Source organism: Eucalyptus grandis, chromosome 7 (genome assembly GCF_016545825.1).
Source record: "Eucalyptus grandis isolate ANBG69807.140 chromosome 7, ASM1654582v1, whole genome shotgun sequence".
Classification (NCBI taxonomy): Eukaryota; Viridiplantae; Streptophyta; class Magnoliopsida; order Myrtales; family Myrtaceae; genus Eucalyptus; species Eucalyptus grandis.
In genome coordinates this window covers 40,067,770-40,085,975 of record NC_052618.1, presented here as the reverse complement: position 1 = coordinate 40,085,975, position 18,206 = coordinate 40,067,770, and the positions used below count along the sequence as shown (strand labels likewise).

Genomic DNA, 18,206 nt, shown 5'->3' with positions numbered 1-18,206 from the left:
TAATCATAGTCAAACTAGGAATTGCATTAATTGCTAAGACTTGGCGCGTATCTACAATCCTAATAATTATGGGATCTGCATTTATGATATTTAAAGCGGAAGAAATTTCGCATTTTCCAGATTTTTTTTTTCCACCGGCAAGTATGTAAACACATTCCAAGCTACACATCATTGTACTGAATTAGCCGAAAGTGAATTTTTAGAAGTGAGATTGAATTTGCAATTTTGGTAAGCATCATCATCTGCCTAAATTGACTTGAAAAACTCGTCCTCGCGGGGTAGACTCAAAATTGTGAAACTTGAAAAGACGATTTTCAAGTTTGGTAAAGAGTATTAGCTGCCTATAAACTGATTTTTTGCAAACTTTGAAGAGAAAAGATTATAAAATCCACCTTATTTGCTACGGTATCACATTGACAAAAATGGGTCACATTAGGAATGACGTAATTACCTAATATTTTGACATAACGCATATACTCGAATCACATAAATGTTGTACATTGGCGCGGAAATATTACTTCAAATCGCGCGTCTATATATCAAATAGAGGGTACGAGAAGAAAACTTGTAGCCATACCTAACATGAAAAACAGTCGAGATATCATGCATCTGGAGATGGAAGTTCAATGCCTCTAGGAAAGCCCGGTAGGTGTGGTCGTGGAGGCCGTCAATCCTCGGGTACGGCAGCCTTGGCCGGGGGCGGTCATGTGGCCCGGCGGCGAACACGTACTCTTTCCAAGTGGTGCCGCCGTCAAAGCTCGGCAGGGCCGGCGGGAGGGCCGTGAATCCGAGCGTGGACATGATCGGCTCGAGCTGCTTGTGGCTGAACAGGGGCCTGAAGTGCCTCGTGTTCCATAAGGCCAGCTTCCTCATGCTCAGGGGTATCGTGATTCGCTCATCGTCCATTGCAGGAGTTGCTGCTTCTCAAGATGATCTTGATCTTGATCTTGCTCCAGCTATGGGGAAGGGAAAAGAAGAGAAGCACAGAGCATCTTATAATCTCTCAATGCTGAGGACTGCAACTGTGGAGTGTGCTAAAACCATGGTGCAACAAATCATGGGGTTTGGCCAAAGTACGGTAATTCGAATAATGGGATCGGTTTTTCAATGAAAGCCAAGTGATTTTTTTTTTCCTTCTTTTGATTTGGGAAGAAGACCAGTAACGAAACGATAGCTAAAAGTTTGAGAAGGAGAGATTGGATTTATATTGCTTTAATTTTTGGAATTTGAAACAGATTTAGATTCCTCGAAAGAGTTTCGGATGATACCAAATAAGGACTTATCGCTTTGGGAGATTTACTTCCTTAACTGGCTTCCTTCCTTAATTGAGTTATTATTTCGTTTTAGGAAATACCCTCTCTCCTCTCTTTTTTTTTTTGCGACACTTTTCCCCCCCGAAAACCGATTAAATGCACTTTTTCCCGCTAAACCCTAATTTCATTAGAAGCCCTCTTGACCAAATTGTATATCCTGAGTAATGACATGCAATAGAAATATTTTTCCATTTTTAATTTCGTTCTTTTAAAGAGCAACCAAAATAAAAAAAGAACTCTTTACTGAGATAATTTCTTTTCCGTATCTAGTAATACGAAATTCCTCATTGGACATCCCTTCCTTTTCTAACAAAAAGTCTGGCCAAGATCTTGTGAATCTAGAAGAAAAACATCGGACACTCTAGGAATGGTGATCTTTCTATCTGTCTCCTGTATATGGTTCTTATGATACTTAAAATATGCCAGAATTTTTACTTCGATTGACCGCTTACTGATGGAACTAGTACAAGAGCGGCGGGGCGGCGCAAGCTTATGACAGGCCCGGAAGTGAAGATGTGAGATGTTAGGTATTTTCACAGATTATATGAGCACCCGACAAGATGGTCAAGCTTGTTAATGTAGATTCCCGAGCTTGTTTGTTTTCCATGTTTTTTCGGTTTGTGAAATGTGCCAAAGATGGGTCAATCAAGCCTGTTCATGTCACACGACAAGGAGCCGGTAACTGTAGATTGTAGTGGGGACGGCAGTTAGCGACGGTTACTTCTCACTACTCGGCAAATCCCAGGAGAAACTTGTTTGCTTCGGGAACTCTCGCCTCTTCTCGCTTTCAGCAGGAGGCTACTCCCGATTCTGCTGATCAAACCACACGCTACTACCGCAAGAGGGCGCAAGAAAGAGAGGAGCTGCTGCAGTCCTGATCAGTGGAGTTGTGACGAGCGATGAGGCTCGCGAATGGCGTGAGGTTGAGGCTTCCACTGTTCGCCACGATGCTGTTTTTGGGTGGTGTTGTTGAAGGAAGAGGAGGAGCTTTGACGGCAAGTGGCGGCTTGGTTTCGGCTTCGAGTTTAGGAGACAGAACAGCAGATAGGGTTGGTCATTCGGATTGGAAGAGAAGGGTCGTTTCGGTTGTTTTTGATGTCAAGAGATTCGGTGCACTTGCCGATGGCCGGACCGACGACCGCAAGGTTTTTCCTCTCCTCTCCTTCCCTCCATGTCTGGGAAAGTTGAATAAAGAAATCAAGATCATAGCTAGATAGTCAGCATAGTTTCAAATGACTATAGAGTTCCAAACTTCAAGTGGGACTTAGAAGCTGATTTTGTTTGCCTTCACGAAATGTGCTTTTGCATATCCTGAGGAGTCTCAGAGTTCGAAAAAAGAATGTTCAAGAGAGACAAGAGATGCCATCGGTTCGCATCGATAGCATGAAGTTATCTCCCTCGGCTGCCTGCGACAGGAGTCATTGCTACTTTGATCCTGCTCTTGCCTAAATATCTTAGACGTTTAACATGGCATAGTGACCGGCGAAGACACAGACACACAAACTGTGTCTCGGCTCAGGAACTTGTGTTTCTTATTGCAGGCGTTCGAGGCAGCATGGAACGAGGCCTGCAGATCGACTGGCAGAGTAAATCTTCTGATACCTAAAGGCACGTACTTGCTTGGCCCCGTAAGGTTCGCAGGCCCTTGTACCGATGTGTCCTCGCTAACGGTCACCATGAAGGCAAGGGCTTAAATTCTTCACCCATGCTCCCCTGTTTCGTGCATGCTTCGTAGGATTGACCTGTCATTTATGCTGCTCGACTTCGGCGGCGATGTTAATGGAGATCAAAGTGCAGGGTCATCTGAAGGCTTCGACAAACTTGTCGCATTATGGATCAGATGCTGGCTGGGTCGAGTTCGGATGGGTCGAAGGGCTAAGCTTAACTGGAGGAGGAGTGTTCGACGGTCGAGGTGCGGAGGCGTGGCTGTACAACAACTGCCTCGTCGATTTTGATTGCAAGCTCCTTCCACCTGTAAGCTTCATTGCCCAAAATACTTGCATAAACCGTAGCTGTTACAAACATTCGATTCGCGCCTGGAATAAACGACTAAGCCTGATCAAGGGCATTGTGATATGCAATTGCATCTGAAGTCTCTCTTCTGCCTGAATTGTGTGTTCACTGGCAAAAGAAATTATGCAGGAACAAAGATTTCAGGAATGCCCTAACAAAGACAGCATTTTCTTGCTCTAGAACATAAAATTCATCTCCATGAACAAGACCAGCGTGCGTGGTGTAACGTCCGTAAACAGCAAGTCCTTTCACATTGCTCTGGTGGAGTGCGAGGGCTTCAGAGGCAGTGAGATCAGAATATCCGCACCAGCAGATAGCCCGAACACAGATGGCATCCATATCGAGCGAAGCTCGGGGGTCTACATCTCCAAGTCTCGTATCAGAACCGGCGACGACTGCATTTCTATTGGACAGGGCAATTCTCTGGTCAGGATAACAAACATCAACTGCGGACCGGGTCACGGAATCAGGTGATAATCATTTCGAGTCTTATGGTGTCGGACGCCGTTTCAGGTGGTCGAACTTTCGTTTCAGTGAATCGTAGATGTGGCTAACTCACCTTTCTTTTCCCCGTTTTCCCACGATTATAGCGTGGGAAGTCTGGGAAGATATCGGCACGAAGGCAACGTGAGCGGAGTCGTGGTGCAAGACTGCAACATGACTGGGACGGCCAACGGCATTCGGATCAAGACGTGGCCCGACTCCCCCGACAGCAGCATCGCGACCAACATGACCTTCGAGAACATAAGGATGAACAACGTGACGAACCCGATAATCATCGACCAGACCTACTGTCCGTTCGCCTCTTGCTCATTCAAGGTAAGTACCAGGTACCCGGAACTAATGACCATAAACTGAGAAAACCGAATCAACTCGAATCGATACCACATCGCATATTTGATCTCGTCTTTTAACTTCGTTGGTGATTTCTTTCTTGCAGGAACCGTCGCGGGTCAAGCTGAGCGACGTCCATTTCAAGAACATACGTGGGACCTCGTCATCGCCGTTGGCAGTGGCGCTGGAATGCAGCGGAGGGTTTCCATGCCAGGACATTTACCTCCAAGACGTGCGCCTGGATCTCCTGGATGGGAAGAGAGATATGAACGTGACTTCGTCCTGCAAGAACGTGAAGGCCAAGTACATCGGCACTCAAATCCCGCCGCCATGTGCCTAGCGATCCGCCGACTCGAGTCAATCGGAACAGTCGGATCACGTGGGATCCAAGCGGCCTGCTCGCATATAGATCCTGTCTCAACGGCTGTGCTGAACTGAATCTGGTGAACTGAGTCCAAACAAAAATTTCGCCTTCATAACGGATTGGCCAGGGATTGGCCTACTTTCCTTTCGATTTCCATTCAATTCTGTTGAATTGGTCACTTTGATCCCTAGGATGTAAATTATTAATTAGGGGCTGTTTGTTTAACTTTGTTTCTGCTATCCGGAATACAAATTTTTGTTCTTCGGGGAACAAAAGAAGAACAGAAACGTGTTTGTTTATACTTTTCTTCTTAGGAACAATTTTTTTTTTTTTCCTCGAAGTGATTTGGAACGAAACAAAAGTAGAAAAAACTTGTTTCTTATTTCCCGGAAACAATTCTAAGAAACATTTTTTTTCTCCTTTTTCTTTTTTTTTTTTATTTAGCCAGTGGCCGGCCATGGTCGAGGTCGGCCAAAAGAAAGAAAAAAAGGAAAAGGAAAAAATAAAAAATAAAAAAATAAAAAGAAACAAAAAAATTATACAATTTTATCAAATGTGTTTTTATTCTTTTTCATTCCAAGAAAAAATAATTTTTTTCTATTTTTATTCATTGAAACAATTTTTGAACATAAAACATTATCAAACGCAACTTTAGTATTCAAACCCTTCTTCGAAGAAGCATGTAGATGATTCTCCTTTGGCAATTGAGGAGTTTTTGGTATCGAATTGAATTATCTTAATTTGAAATTTTGAAGTTTAATGATAAAGCTGTTGTGTACGGATGAAATCTTCATAGCCCAAATCACATATTAGCATGGAAATTGTGAAACAAAGATTTCTTTTTCTCTAAAGATGCGTTTAAATTCCGGATTACCTCCCTTTGCAAAATAAAATTACGTGTTTTTACAATAAACTATATTGCCAATTAGAATGAAAATATACATCGAATATCAAGTAGACTGCTAGAAACTCATTTATCGAATTTAATACGTCTATTAAGCACGCTGTCCAATCTCAATTTCCTTTTTTTTTTTTTTTTGCAAATAGATCCTTTTTGTTATAGAAGAATGTTCTGTTTTTGTGAAAAAAGTTATCAAAATTTCATTTATTCATTAATTTTTGCTAAATGATACAAAATTGTTAATTACTTTCCATTTCCTTAATTACTTATCATTTTTTTGGGTCGAATTAACTAGTTATCATTGAAAAGCAAAGGAAAAGACCTCAAAAAAATTGAAAAAAAAAAAAAAACAAGAAGAAAAGAGAAGAAAAGGAATATGTTGAAACGGCAGAGGGAAGCAGGACGAAGAAGAAATCCATCCACGACAAGATCAAAGCTCCGACCTTCTTCCGCTCTCGTCGAACCGCCGCGAACCGGCCGCCGGCATCGAATCCGATCGGCGAAAGCGAGGAGGAGCGATGGAGAGCGCGTCGGAGATGGTGCCGTTCCCGCTGCTGCAGACGCCGATCGATTCCAACTACAGGGCCTGCACCTTCCCCTACCGGTTCCCCTCCGACAACCCGAAGCGCCCCACCCCGACCGCGCTCGCCTGGATCGACCTCTTCCGCAACTCCATTCCCTCCTTCAAGTAAGCAACCGCCGCCGTTCCATTCGTCGGCTTCGTCGATGTTCGCTGCATTCGCGCGTGGATGATGAGTTCGTAGGGGACTTGAATTTTAGGCCTTCGTTGCGCTTGGAGGTTGAAATTAGCCGGAACCGTTTTAGATGGTGGCGATTGTGTACTTTGGAGGATGATCGCTTAGATAAATCTGCTGAACGAGGGAAGCGAGATGCCTTGTTCTGCTGGGATGAAGATATTGAATTATTCAATTTGAAAGTTGTATAGGAGTTGTGGAGTGATCAAGAGGAAGCTTTTGAGATGTGATATTAAGCTTGTCATGCGTTTTGCAGGAAACGGGCGGAGAGCGATCCTACGGTCCTTGATGCCCCTGTCAGAGCTGAAAAATTCGCTGAGAGGTACATTTCTTTTAGTTTTCGCGCTGCTCCGTCGATCTGCTTGTGATAAGTAGAATGTGGTTGGGCTTCATGGTCTGGTTCACATGGACCGAGATTTCGGAATTAGGTCTACACCAATGCGAGTAATCGCTACTTGTGAAGGAGTGTGCTGGGATATTACTTCTCTCCTGCACCTCCTCATTTCTGTTGCTTGTGCCTTACATAATCAGGACTGCCCAACTTAGTCTGATGTATCATCTTCTTGGTAATCATGTTGCATGTATGGATTTTACATAGTTAAACATGACAATGACAACATGTGTATTTGTCGAAATTAGGCATTTCTGTAGACATTTATGTGTCCTGTTCCTTGGTAGTTCTGGGTCCTCTTATGGCCTTTTCCCGTTGAACATGCTAGAGGTATTAATTAGAAGTGATATGGAAAATGTTTATATAGTTTTTGGGACAGTAGCAGGCTCGTGCAATTTCCAAAAGATACTTTAGCAGAGCCTTTTTGAAGACTCAAAATTCTATTGTTGATGTAAATAACATCCTTACATGCTATCACCGGAATCAAAAGATTTATCGTCTCATCTGTCAGCATGGTTTTCTCGGTATGTGGTCTTTGTAAAGTGCATCCCTCATGCTAGTGTTGCTTAAATATTCTGGATCTGTCAAACTAGTAAATGTTGTGGTGTACAGTGTCCTTTAGTGGTAAATTATGAGACTCTAGAAGTTCAAGTTTTGACGACCATGTTCTCTTCCCACACACGCTCATGGGCACCGTTGCGCGCACCCCCATAGACACACACACACGCTACAGTAAGAGCATGCATACGTGTGTGTGTGCGCCAAATAGAATGGGGAACCTGGATGGATGGTTGAATGGGGTAGAAGGGGAGTTGCAAAGTGGGGAAAGTGAAAGGGAGTTCGAGAGAGAGAATTGGAGATCATGGGTTGTTGAATTTATATCTCATCATGATAATGCATGTCTCAAGTTTCTTCTTTAGGATTAGGAAAAGAAATTTCATTGCCTATATTGATGAACCATCAAATTTATTTTTAAACTTGGAGGCTCTATTATATCTCATCATGATAATGCATGTCTCAAGTTTCTTCTTTAGGATTAGGAAAAGAAGTTTCATTGCCTATATTGATGAACCATCAAATTTATTTTTAAACTTGGAGGCTCTATTAACTATTTGTGACCTTGTGATTTGTTTTATGTGGTGTTTTTACAGCTTCTGTGCAGACTAAGAGAGCAGATTCTTTGAGAGTTGGGTTTTCAAGACATATTCAAAAAAGTTGAGGTAATTATTGCACACATTTTTCTGTCTTTTTTACAATCTCCATGGACAATATCCAATGTGGAAAGATTACACCATTATCTTGTGGTGAAATCCTAGCAAAGTGTTTGGCATTTTCAATTAGGACACTTTGTTGATGAAAGGGAGAAAAGATAAAATAGCTTTAAGTTGAAAATTCATGATCAAGATAAGTGTTGTGGCCTACTTGGTAGTTGGACATCGCGGGTGTTCTTCTTTTCTTCCCTATGTTCCTTACTGATCTCTTCCCTTCTGTGAAATTGTCATTGACCATGACAGGATGAAGAGAATGCGGAAGCCATATCCCTTTTCAGTGATGTAGTTAATCTTAATGATGCAATTGAAGACGAAGGCAAGCGTTTGGAAAATCTAGTTAGAGGAATATTTGCAGGAACCATCTTTGATCTTGGATCTGCACAGGTTCGTAAATTTGGTTGTCTTCTACTTTTGGAATTATACTGCAATTATCATTTGGCTTTTTGTAGAGCATCCACTTGAAAACTGCCACAAATTACTTCGTAGTTTTGCAATTTTCTGAGTGCCATAAATCTAATATTATTATAGAATTTTGGCGCTCCATGGAGGGCCTTGTGGAAGGTTTATATGGGACCTAGTTGATGGTTGCCAGCATCCCTTCCCTAAGCTTTTATCTTTTTGTTTCTTCGTTCCGTTTCATTTTCAGGTGATAACTTATAAAAAAAAATACTTATCTTATGTGGATACCACTCCACCTCACATAGTTCACTTTTTTTTTTTCATTTTCTTCTTTAAATTCTTAAAAAATAATTTATTCTCAATAAAATTTTATTAAATAAAAAAAAAAATTAGATATCATTGTAATGATCATGATGCATGAAAGTTTTCAAAACAGCACATGATTAAATTATCTATGTTTCTTTTATCATCTTATTGAAACATTAAATTTAAACGAAAAACAACATTTGTTCTTTATGCACTTTTTGGATTCACGGCAGAATTTGTACTTTCCTGACCAAATCCTTTATGACAGGCTATCATATTTGCTGATAACCCCAGTGCAGATATCATTTTGGGTATTTTGCCGTTCGCCAGAGAATTATTTCATCGTGGGACTTAGGTTTGCTTTCGTCTTTGTTTCTTTTAAATAGAAAGTGGTCATAGTGATTACTCCATCCACAATATGCAGTACTAGATTTTGGAACAGTGTAACTTTGACCGGTCATTGTGATTGCTTTATCCACAATATGCAGTACTAGATTTCAGTATAGTGTATCTTTTATGTTTAAGTTCTCTGGTGCAGGAGGTTGGCCTGTCCTCCATACTTTTTTGGGAAAGTAATTCATGCATCACCTGTGGGATATCTTTCATTATTTGCTGCCTAAGTCTTTTTCATTGGAAATTACGCATTACCGATGAGACAAATAGATCTCGTTGTTCATGTGGAGACTTATTTGCATTTTCAGCATAAATATTGGTGAATAATGTTTTTGGTATTATGTCTGCATCTGATTTGTGTTGTCTAGGGACCTGCATTTATTGTTTACTGATTGATGTGTACCCTGTTACTTGTACGGTGATAGTGAGATCACTTAGTTGGTCATTTGGAGGCTCTATTGCCAGACTTGAGCATTCGACCGATATTGATTTTAGCTTTGGGTAGGCCTACATTTTATTAGACTTTGTTATCCTGATGCCAGTTCATTAGATATATTGTTGATAAAAAAGAATGAAAGATAGGAGTCCTAGCCAAAAAATGAAAGATAGGAGGCCTACATTTTATTAGGTGTCTTTCTCTTTTTTTTTCTAACTCTTGGATGGTAGATTTGGATATACTTCTGTCTAACCTTCTCTCCTGCTGTAGGTTGTGCTTGCTGTTAATGATTTGCCATCTCTTAACGATGTCACCTACCCTGAACTAATTGAGAATATATCCAAGGTATGAATAGCAAGATTTTTAGATGTGATGTGAATACACCATGTTGGTCCAGACATTGTTCCAGTAACCAGCTGAAGGATGAGAATGGGAAGTTAATGGGTGTTGATGCTTCAAATCTCTTGATCGCTAATTCTGGGAATGATTTGCCTGTAAGAAATTCGAGTCCCTGCTGTTGTTTTACCTACCCTCATATTTTGCTTTCCTGGTGATTGATAAATATGGTGAACTCCATGTCGTGAACAGTCTTCCTCCTAAACTTTTTGTAGGTTATTGATCTCGCACAAGTATCCCAAGAGCTAGCCTTTCTGGCGGCTGATGCAGATCTAGTTATTGTGGAAGGAATGGTAAGTTTGGGCCGGTAATGCCAGCAGATTTGCGGCACATTTAAGTTCTTTTTCACTGGAGTTGCCTTTGAGATTGTGGGGCAGACGAGAATGCGTTATTGTATAATTGCTATAGATCTTGGAATTTGGAATTATTGTTAAGATTTGCTTATTTCTTTTGTAATTGAGATGCATGAAAACTAATGCACAGGAGTTCGGGCCAACTAATGCCGAGTTCACAAAGGAATTTCCTTAATCGATTATGTTATTCCACAACAATGGATAAGTTGGACATGAACGAGCACAGAGAACATGGACGACATGGTTTAGAAGGGGTCGGACTCATCGGGCGATACAATGATGTCTTCCAAGGGCACGACCTGGCCGACTTCGGACTTGCTGCCCTTGTCGCGAATGGCGAGGGATTCGAAGTCGTAGACCCCGTCTCCGCTGCCGTCTTTGCTCCTGGAGCTCTCGGAATCGGAGTAGAGCTCGTGCGTTGCTTGATCCAGCGTCCCTTCTCTGTACACATAAACGAACTCGCCCTCCTCCAGAGCACGCCACTTGCTATGGAGATCAACTCGGTTCATGGGCATACCCCTATGTATCAAGAAATAGAAATAAAATAAATTATAATAAAGAGAAAAATAATCAATTCTACAATTGTTGCTTCTCCTACCAATTCGAATGCGCTATTTACTCATCGAGAAAGTTGTAAATAAGGACCTGAGATTTAGAGTGGGCTCTGTAATAAGCGTTCATGATCGGTAATTAATTAATGAATCGGATTGGATGGTCATTGGCTCTTTTTTTTTATCAATGATTAGTAAATAATTGTCGAGAGCTTAACTGAAAATAATTTCTTGTTTCATTCTATCTTTGTCTGGTTCTTTCGTATATCTATTTTACAAGCTACTTGTGTGTTATGTGTTATGCATAAGTTGTGAAACCTAGGAGTAATTTCCCGTTTCATTTCTTTTTGATCTGGTTATATCCTGTATTACAAGTCACTATGTGTACCATGTGCTATGTGCAAGTTTCGAAACTCTGCTCCCTCACTCACCCCTCGCCATCTGGGTCCCTTGAGAAGATAGTGAATCGAATTCCCTACCTCGCCTTTTCCAACTGGGAAAGTGATCACTAGGAACCTTAAGTTATAACCTGTTTGATTTAGATGAAAAGAATTTAAGATAACTACAAAGACCTCATTGTCGGTAATTATCTTTACATTGCACGAAATAATTTATTAATTCAGATTCTATTAGTTCTATAATCATAGTCACACTAGGAATTGCATTAATTGCTAAGACTTTGCGCGTATCTACAACCCTGATAACTATGGGATTTGCATTTATGATATTTAAAGTGGAAGAAAGTTCGTATCTTCCAGAATTTTTTTTTTCCACCGGCAAACACAATCCAAGCTACACATCATTGTACTGAGTTAGCTTAGAATTTTTAAAAGTGAGATTGTGAGCTAAACAACTGACTTGATAAACTCGTCCTCCTAAAACTTGAAAAGACGATTTTCATGTTTGGTAAAGAGTATTATCTACCTATAAATTGATTTTTTGCAAACTGCGAAGAGAACATTCAAGAGAAATTTCCAAAAAATGGCTTGAATTGCATCATATTTACAAATAAGGATCTAAATTAAATCTTATTTCAAATAAGAGTATGAGATGTCAGCATTTTCTTAAATAATGACCTAAAATGAATTTTATTTCAAATAAGAACATGAAGTAAATCTTGTATCAAATAAATGCATTAATTTCCAGTGGCTAAGGGTAGTTTAGTCATTTACCGTTTTCCCTTTTTTCTTTTCCCGGTTCTTCTTCTTCCTTTTCACCAGTGGCTAGCCGGCCACTGGCGAGGGACGGCCTCGCCCAGACTGCCCCTTGCGGCCATCTGCGAGGTCGGCCCTCACCGGCCCCAGGTGAGGGCTCAACGAGCAACCCTCGGGGCCCTAGGTGAGGCCGACCCTTGCCAGCGGCCGGCAAGGGCTCGGTGACCTCGTCAGCCGCGGGCGAGGGCTTGACCGGCGACCCTCGGGGCCCCAGGCAAGGCCAGCCCTTGTCAGATCTGGCGAGGGCGGCCTCGCCCGTGGCCAACGAGGGCTTGCAGGCCCTTGCCGATCCTTCCCAGCGGCTAGCAAGGTCGCCGAGCCCTCGTCGGCCATTCCCAGCGGCTGCGCGAGGGTCGCCAAGCCCTTGCCGGTCTTTACTAGCCAACGCCAGAAAAGAAAAAAAGGAATAAAAGAGGAAAAATAAAAGCAAATTTGGAAGACAACATTGTTAACCGAATGGAAAATTTAGCCGGCGGTAGCGAGTGAGGTTGGGTCCTTATTTGAAACATCACTACATGTCTTTATTTAAAAAATTGGGAATATTTCAGGTTTTTTTTTCCTAAAATCCATCTTATTTGATACGGTACTGCAATAACAAAAACGATTCGCATTAGGAATGACGTAGTTACCTAATATCTTGACGTAACACATATACCTGAATCACTTAAATGGGACATATAGGCGTGAAAATATTACTTCAAATTGCGCGTCCATATATCACATAGAGGTGTATGAGAGAAAACTCGTAGCCATACCTAACATGAAAAACAGTCGAGATGTCGTGCATGTGGAGGTGGAAATTGACCGCCTCTAGGAAAGCCCGATAGGTGTGGTGGTGGAGGCCATCAATCCTTGGGTATGGCAGCCTTGCCCGGGGGCGGCCATGCACCCCGGCGGCGAACACGTACTCTTTCCAGGTGGTGCTGCCATTGAAGATTGGCAGGGCCGGTGTGAGGGCCGTGAAGCCGAGGGTGGTCATGACCGGCTCGAGCTGCTTATGGCTGAATAGGGGCCGGAAGTGCCTCGTGTTCCATAGGGCCAGCTTCCTGATGCTGGATGGTATCGCGGTTCGCTTGTCGTCCATTGCAGCTGCTGCTGCTTCTCAGGATGACCTTGATCTTGATCTTGCTCTTGTTCTTGTTATTGATCTTGATCTTGCTCTAGCTCTGGAGAAGGGGAAAAAAGAGAAACCCAGAGCATCTTATAATCTCTCTATGTTGAGGATTGCAACCGTGGAGTGTGCTAAAACCATGGTGCAACAAATAAGGACTTATCGCTAAGTTGAAGACCAGTATGATTATCGAAACGATAGCTAAAAGTTATAGAAGGAGAGATTGGTTTTATATTGCTTTACTTTTTGGAATTTGAAACATGTTTAGATTCCTAGTAGGAGTTTTGGATAATACCAAATAAGGACTTATCGCTCTGGGAGAATTACTTCCTTAATCGGCTTCCTTTTTTAATTGAGTTTTTATTTCGATTTAGGAAATACCCTCTCTCTTTTCTTTTTTCTTTTTCCGACCCTTTTCCCCCGAAAACCGATTAAATGCACTTTTTCCCGCTAAACCCTATTTTCACTTGAAGCCCTATTTGACCAAATTGTATATCATGAGTTATTACATACAATAGAAATATTTTTCCCTTTTTAATTTCGTTCTTTTAAAAGCAAAAAAAAAAAAAAAACTGTTTGCCGAGGTAATTTTTTTTCCGTATTTAGTAATGCGAAATTCCTCGTTAGACTTCCCTCCCTTTTCTAGCAAAAAGTCTGGCCAAGATCTTGTAAATCTAGAAGAAAAACATCGGACACTCTACAAATGGTTATCTTTCTGTCTTCGTCCCGTGTATGTGGGTCTTAGAATACTTGAGAAAATACGCTGTTTTCTCCATAGAAAAGAAGAAGGAACAAGTTCTCATATGGATTCGACGAATTTTTCCTTTGATCGACCGCTTACGTACCTATGGAACAAACACAAGATCGGCGGTGCAAAAGGTATATTCGCAGAATATACGAGCACCCAATAAGATGGTAAGGTTTATGATTGTAGATTCCCGAGTCGTGTTTTCTCTTTAGTCTCTCGGTTTGTGAAACGTGCAAAAAAAAAAAAGATGGGTCAATCAAAGCTCGTTCACGTCGCGCGACAGTTAGCGACAGTCACGTCTCGCTGCTCGGCAAATCCCAGGAGAACTCGTTCGCTCCGGGAGCTCTCACCTCTCCTCGCTTTCAGCAGAAAGGTCTCTCCCGATTCTTCTGATCAGACCACACGCCACCAACCACCGCCAGAGGGCGCGAGAAAGAGAGGAGCTGTCGCAGTCCTGATCAGCCAACGGCGTGAGGCTGCGGCATTCGCTGCTTTTCGTTTCCTTTCCCTTTCCAAAATCCAGCGGATGATCCAAAGAAAACGCACGCTTGTCGCTGTCGGCGGGCGCGGGACCCGGGGGACACGTGTCGAGTTCATGCGGCATGTGATAATGATGTTTAGTCCCCAACTCCCCCCTTTTTCTTTTCACTTTTTGGAAGTTATATTTTAGCATCGCACCTCTGCATTTCGAGGGTTTTCCCCCACTTTTCTCTCTTTCTATTTATTTTTATATACAAAATTCATGCAAAATAACAAAATCTGGCCCCTTGGATCATGCGTCTGTGGATAAGGGTCGGATTCGATGGCCGTACCCCTGCCTTGTGAATTTGGAGAACTCAAAAGGCTGTGGCTAGGGTGGAATGCAGATGACAGCCGATCGTGGCGGCCTTCGGATCTGTCGACTACCATGATTTATCACGGTGCCATGGCACGCCTAACTGGAGGATAAACTCCGTGCAAGACAAGTTCGCCCCCGACGGCGAGCTGCCCCCGTCACTTATTAGGGAATGAATTCTGTAAACCGATTTTAACAAGCTTGACATTCTGAATGTCAAAAAGCGATGAGGGTTATGTTTGTTCTACATCTGTGGTTGCCGGAAACCATGCCTTGGATTGGCTGGCGGGTTATGAGTCGTGACGGTCGTTTCGGCTGTTTCCGATGTTAGGAGATTCGGCATGCTTGCCGGTGGCCAGACCAACGACCGCAAGGTTTTTCCTCTCCTATGTCTGTGAAAGTCGAATAAAGAAATGAAGATCATAGCTAGAGATAGTCAGCATAGTTTCAGATGACTGTAAAGTTCCAAACTTCAAGTGGGACTTGGAAGTGTTACAATTTTTTTGGATGTGTGCGTTGCGGAAGTTGGTATTAGTTATAGTTTTTGGTTAGTGACGTGTGCAAGTGTATGAAATAGTTTGTAGAGGATGGACAAGGGATAAAATATGATAATTAAAGGATAAAGAACATGGGATATGGGATATTTTGAGAAGGTTTATGGGACAAAAATAGTTTCATTAGTTGGATAAAATAATTTTACAATAATTGAAGGAGGTGTTGGTGAGGGAGCTACATGATGTGGATTTTATGCTTAGCTCCCCTCACTCTTTTACATTTGTTGCTCTACTATGCTCTCCCCTCTTTCCTATTTATAGGGTGCTCTGCCAACATTCTAGATTTGTGTAGAATGTTGTCCACTTTGGCTTAATCTAGAGAGTTCTAGATTGTAGTTTATCCTCTCTTCTTCTAGAGAGATCTACACATGTGCTTCTACATTTTTCTCTTTCTTCCAAAAACTTCATATAGGGAATTCTAGAAGTTTAGCAACTCTAGGAAATTCTAGAAAATGGATCACCATTTCCAACAGGAAGCTGATTTTTGTTTGCCTTTGCGAAAAGAACATTCATGTGCTTCGGCACATCCTGAGGAGTTTCATAATTCCGAAAAAAAGAATGTTTGAGAGATGAGAGATACCGTCGGTTCGCATCGATTGCGTAAAGTTTTCTTGCTCGGCTGTCTGCGACAGGAGTCGTTGCTAGTTTGATCCTGCTCTTGCCTGAATATCTTAACGTTTAACATGGCACAACGACTGGCAAAGGCACATACACACAACTCCAACTCGGCTCAGGAACTCATGTTTCTTACTGTAGGCGTTCGAGGCAGCATGGAGCGGGGAGTGCGGATCGACCAGAAGAGTAAATCTTTTGGTACCTAAAGGGACGTACTTGCTCGGCCCCGTAAGGTTCGCAGGTCCTTGTACCAATGTGTCCTCGCTAATGGTCACCGTGAAGGCAAGAGCTCAAATTCTTAAACCAATGCTCCACTGAGTCGCACATGCTTCATAGGATCGACCTGTCATTTATGCTACTCGACTTTGGCGGTAGCAGTAATAGAGATTGACGTGCAGGGTCACTTAAAGGCTTAGACAAACTTGTCACAGTATGGATCAGATGCCAGCTGGGTCGAGTTAGGATGGGTTGAAGGGCTAAAGCTTAACTGGAGGAGGAGTGTTCGACGGTCGAGGTGCGGAGGCGTGGCTGCACAACAACTGCCTCGTCGATTTTGATTGCAAGCTCCTTCCAACTGTATGATTCATCGCCCAAAATACCTGCATAAACCTTAGCTGTAACAAACATTCGATTCGTGCCCAGAATAATCGACTAAGTCGGATCTAGGGCATTGTGATATGCAGTTGCATCTGAAGTCTCACTTTTGCCTGAATTGTGTGTTTACTGGCAAAAGAGAATATGCAGAAACAAAGATTTCAGGAATGCCCTAATAAAGACAACACTTTCTTGTTCTAGAACATAAAATTCATCTCCATGAAGAAGCCCAGCGTGCACCGCGTAACGTCTGTAAACAGCAAGTCCTTTCACATTGCTTTGGTGGAGTGCGAGGGCTTCAGAGGCAGCGGGATCAATATTTCCACGCTAATAGATAGCCCGATCACGGATGGCATCCATATTGAGCGAAGCTCAGGGGTCTATATCTCGAAGTCTCGCATTAGAACCGGCGCCGACTGCATTTCTATTGGACAAGGCAATTCTCTGGTCAGCATAACAAGCATCAACTGCGGACCGGGTCACGGAATCAGGTGGTAACCGTTTCGAGTCTTATGGTGTCGGGCGCTATTTCAGGTGGTCGAACTTCTGGTTCGGTGAATCGTAGATGTGGCTAACTTACCTTTCTTTTCCCCGTTTTCCCGTGGGAAGTCTGGGAAGATATCAGCATGAAGGAAACGTGAGCGGAGTCGTGGTGCAAGACTGCAACATGACTGGGATGGCTAATGGCATTCGGATCAAGACGTGGCCCGACTCCCCCGACAGCAGCATTGTGACTAACATGACCTTTGAGAACATAAGGATGAACAACGTGACTAACCTGATAATCATTGACTAGACTGTCCATTCGCCTCTTGCTCAATCAAGGCAAGTACTAAGCACTAGGAACTAAAAACCATAAACTGAGAAAACCGAATCAACTCGAATTGATACCACATTGCATATTTGATCTCATCTTTTAACTCTATCGACAATTTCTTTCTTGCAGGAACCATCGCGGTCAAGCTGAGCGACATCCATTTCGAGAACAAATGGGGGACCTCGTCTTCGCCGGCGGCGGCAACGGTGGCGCTGGAATGCAGCATAGGGTTTCTGTTGGGATTAACCGATCCCTGAAAAGCGGATTCGACACTAAATCGAACCCCTAAAACGAACACGGAAGACAAGCCCGGGAAAAACACGTATCACCGATCCTAAAGCACACCACGGATTCGAGCGTACCTTGTTAGCCACAGATTAGACACCGACGCTGATAAGAGGAAGAGACTTTGGCACTATTCGATCCGATGACGACAATTCGCTTGGAAGGGGAGAAGAAAGTTGCCTTGTGCTTACTGTATCTTCTATTTGAGAGAGAGAGTGTGTTTTAAAGAGAGGGAGACGTACGTTTGTTAATTATGCCAAAAGGTACGTTCTCCCTCTCTCCTCCCTTATATATGTCCCTCCAAAAAACAATTAATCATGCCCCTTCATCCATGGGCCCTACTCTTGTGGGCCGGGCTTTTAGGCCTCACATGGGCGGACGGGCCTTAAGCCCATCTCATATAAAACCATCATTTCCCACTCGCACATGGTGGGCCAAACAGAATTCTCTTTACCTCTCTTCAACATTCATACTGGTAAATAATCCGTGCGACCAGCATACTTTGAGAGCTTGTTGACATACATCTGTTAGGAATATATAGTAACTCATAATGGGCATCACACTCCGAGTAGATTTCGTATGCAGTACCCTAGATCGATTGATCACATTTATATCTCTCTTGATCTCTTTTAAACACTGATATATATATATATGTATATATATATATATATATATTGTATTCACAATTATGATTATCCCAAAAACAGTCATAATTGATTAACCACTGAATACAAAACTACAATGTGATTCTCCAAAT

The 18,206-nt window shown here is 42.5% G+C and overlaps 3 protein-coding genes across 7 annotated transcripts; all 3 read left to right on the top strand.

Annotated features, from left to right (window-relative positions):
• Positions 1-2,212: 2,212 nt before the first annotated feature.
• LOC104417881 (exopolygalacturonase) lies at positions 2,213-4,500 on the top strand. The gene is made up of 6 exons (XM_039317800.1): positions 2,213-2,458; positions 2,855-2,995; positions 3,123-3,287; positions 3,507-3,796; positions 3,917-4,145; positions 4,267-4,500. The coding sequence occupies exons 1-6, from the start codon at positions 2,213-2,215 to the stop codon at positions 4,498-4,500; spliced, it is 1,305 nt and encodes a 434-aa protein (XP_039173734.1).
• A 1,309-nt stretch (positions 4,501-5,809) lies between these two features.
• LOC104417880 (damage-control phosphatase At2g17340-like) lies at positions 5,810-10,846 on the top strand. 5 transcript variants are annotated; one of them, XR_005553024.1, is made up of 8 exons: positions 5,810-6,113; positions 6,437-6,502; positions 7,723-7,791; positions 8,086-8,226; positions 8,816-8,902; positions 9,647-9,870; positions 9,988-10,065; positions 10,256-10,846. XR_005553024.1 is itself a non-coding variant. In XM_039317094.1 (3 exons), exons 1-3 carry the CDS (start codon positions 5,944-5,946, stop codon positions 7,736-7,738), a joined length of 252 nt encoding a protein of 83 aa, XP_039173028.1. In that variant the 5' UTR covers positions 5,810-5,943; the 3' UTR covers positions 7,739-7,775. The 5 variants fall into 5 exon arrangements, 1 of the variants encoding a protein (XP_039173028.1); XR_005553025.1 differs by having other exon boundaries at positions 10,352-10,843; XR_005553023.1 differs by lacking the exon at positions 10,256-10,846 and having other exon boundaries at positions 9,988-10,252.
• A 2,021-nt stretch (positions 10,847-12,867) lies between these two features.
• On the top strand, positions 12,868-17,143 carry LOC108954492 (exopolygalacturonase-like). The gene is made up of 4 exons (XM_039317799.1): positions 12,868-13,143; positions 15,895-16,035; positions 16,549-16,794; positions 16,913-17,143. The coding sequence occupies exons 1-4, from the start codon at positions 12,868-12,870 to the stop codon at positions 17,141-17,143; spliced, it is 894 nt and encodes a 297-aa protein (XP_039173733.1).
• Positions 17,144-18,206: the final 1,063 nt, after the last annotated feature.

What these genes read in the sequence shown, in the direction of transcription:
- LOC104417881 (XM_039317800.1), top strand. Translation starts at nt 2,213, where the DNA reads ATGAGGCTCGCGAATGGCGTGAGGTTGAGGCTTCCACTGTTCGCCACG. An exon ending in GCCGGACCGACGACCGCAAG is followed by an intron (nt 2,459 to 2,854) that starts GTTTTTCCTCTC and finishes TTCTTATTGCAG; the next exon opens with GCGTTCGAGGCAGCATGGAA. An exon ending in GGACCGGGTCACGGAATCAG is followed by an intron (nt 3,797 to 3,916) that starts GTGATAATCATT and finishes CCACGATTATAG; the next exon opens with CGTGGGAAGTCTGGGAAGAT.
- LOC104417880 (XM_039317094.1), top strand. Translation starts at nt 5,944, where the DNA reads ATGGAGAGCGCGTCGGAGATGGTGCCGTTCCCGCTGCTGCAGACGCCG. An exon ending in AACTCCATTCCCTCCTTCAA is followed by an intron (nt 6,114 to 6,436) that starts GTAAGCAACCGC and finishes TGCGTTTTGCAG; the next exon opens with GAAACGGGCGGAGAGCGATC.
- LOC108954492 (XM_039317799.1), top strand. Translation starts at nt 12,868, where the DNA reads ATGACCGGCTCGAGCTGCTTATGGCTGAATAGGGGCCGGAAGTGCCTC. An exon ending in TGGAGTGTGCTAAAACCATG is followed by an intron (nt 13,144 to 15,894) that starts GTGCAACAAATA and finishes TTCTTACTGTAG; the next exon opens with GCGTTCGAGGCAGCATGGAG. An exon ending in CGCTAATGGTCACCGTGAAG is followed by an intron (nt 16,036 to 16,548) that starts GCAAGAGCTCAA and finishes TTCTTGTTCTAG; the next exon opens with AACATAAAATTCATCTCCAT.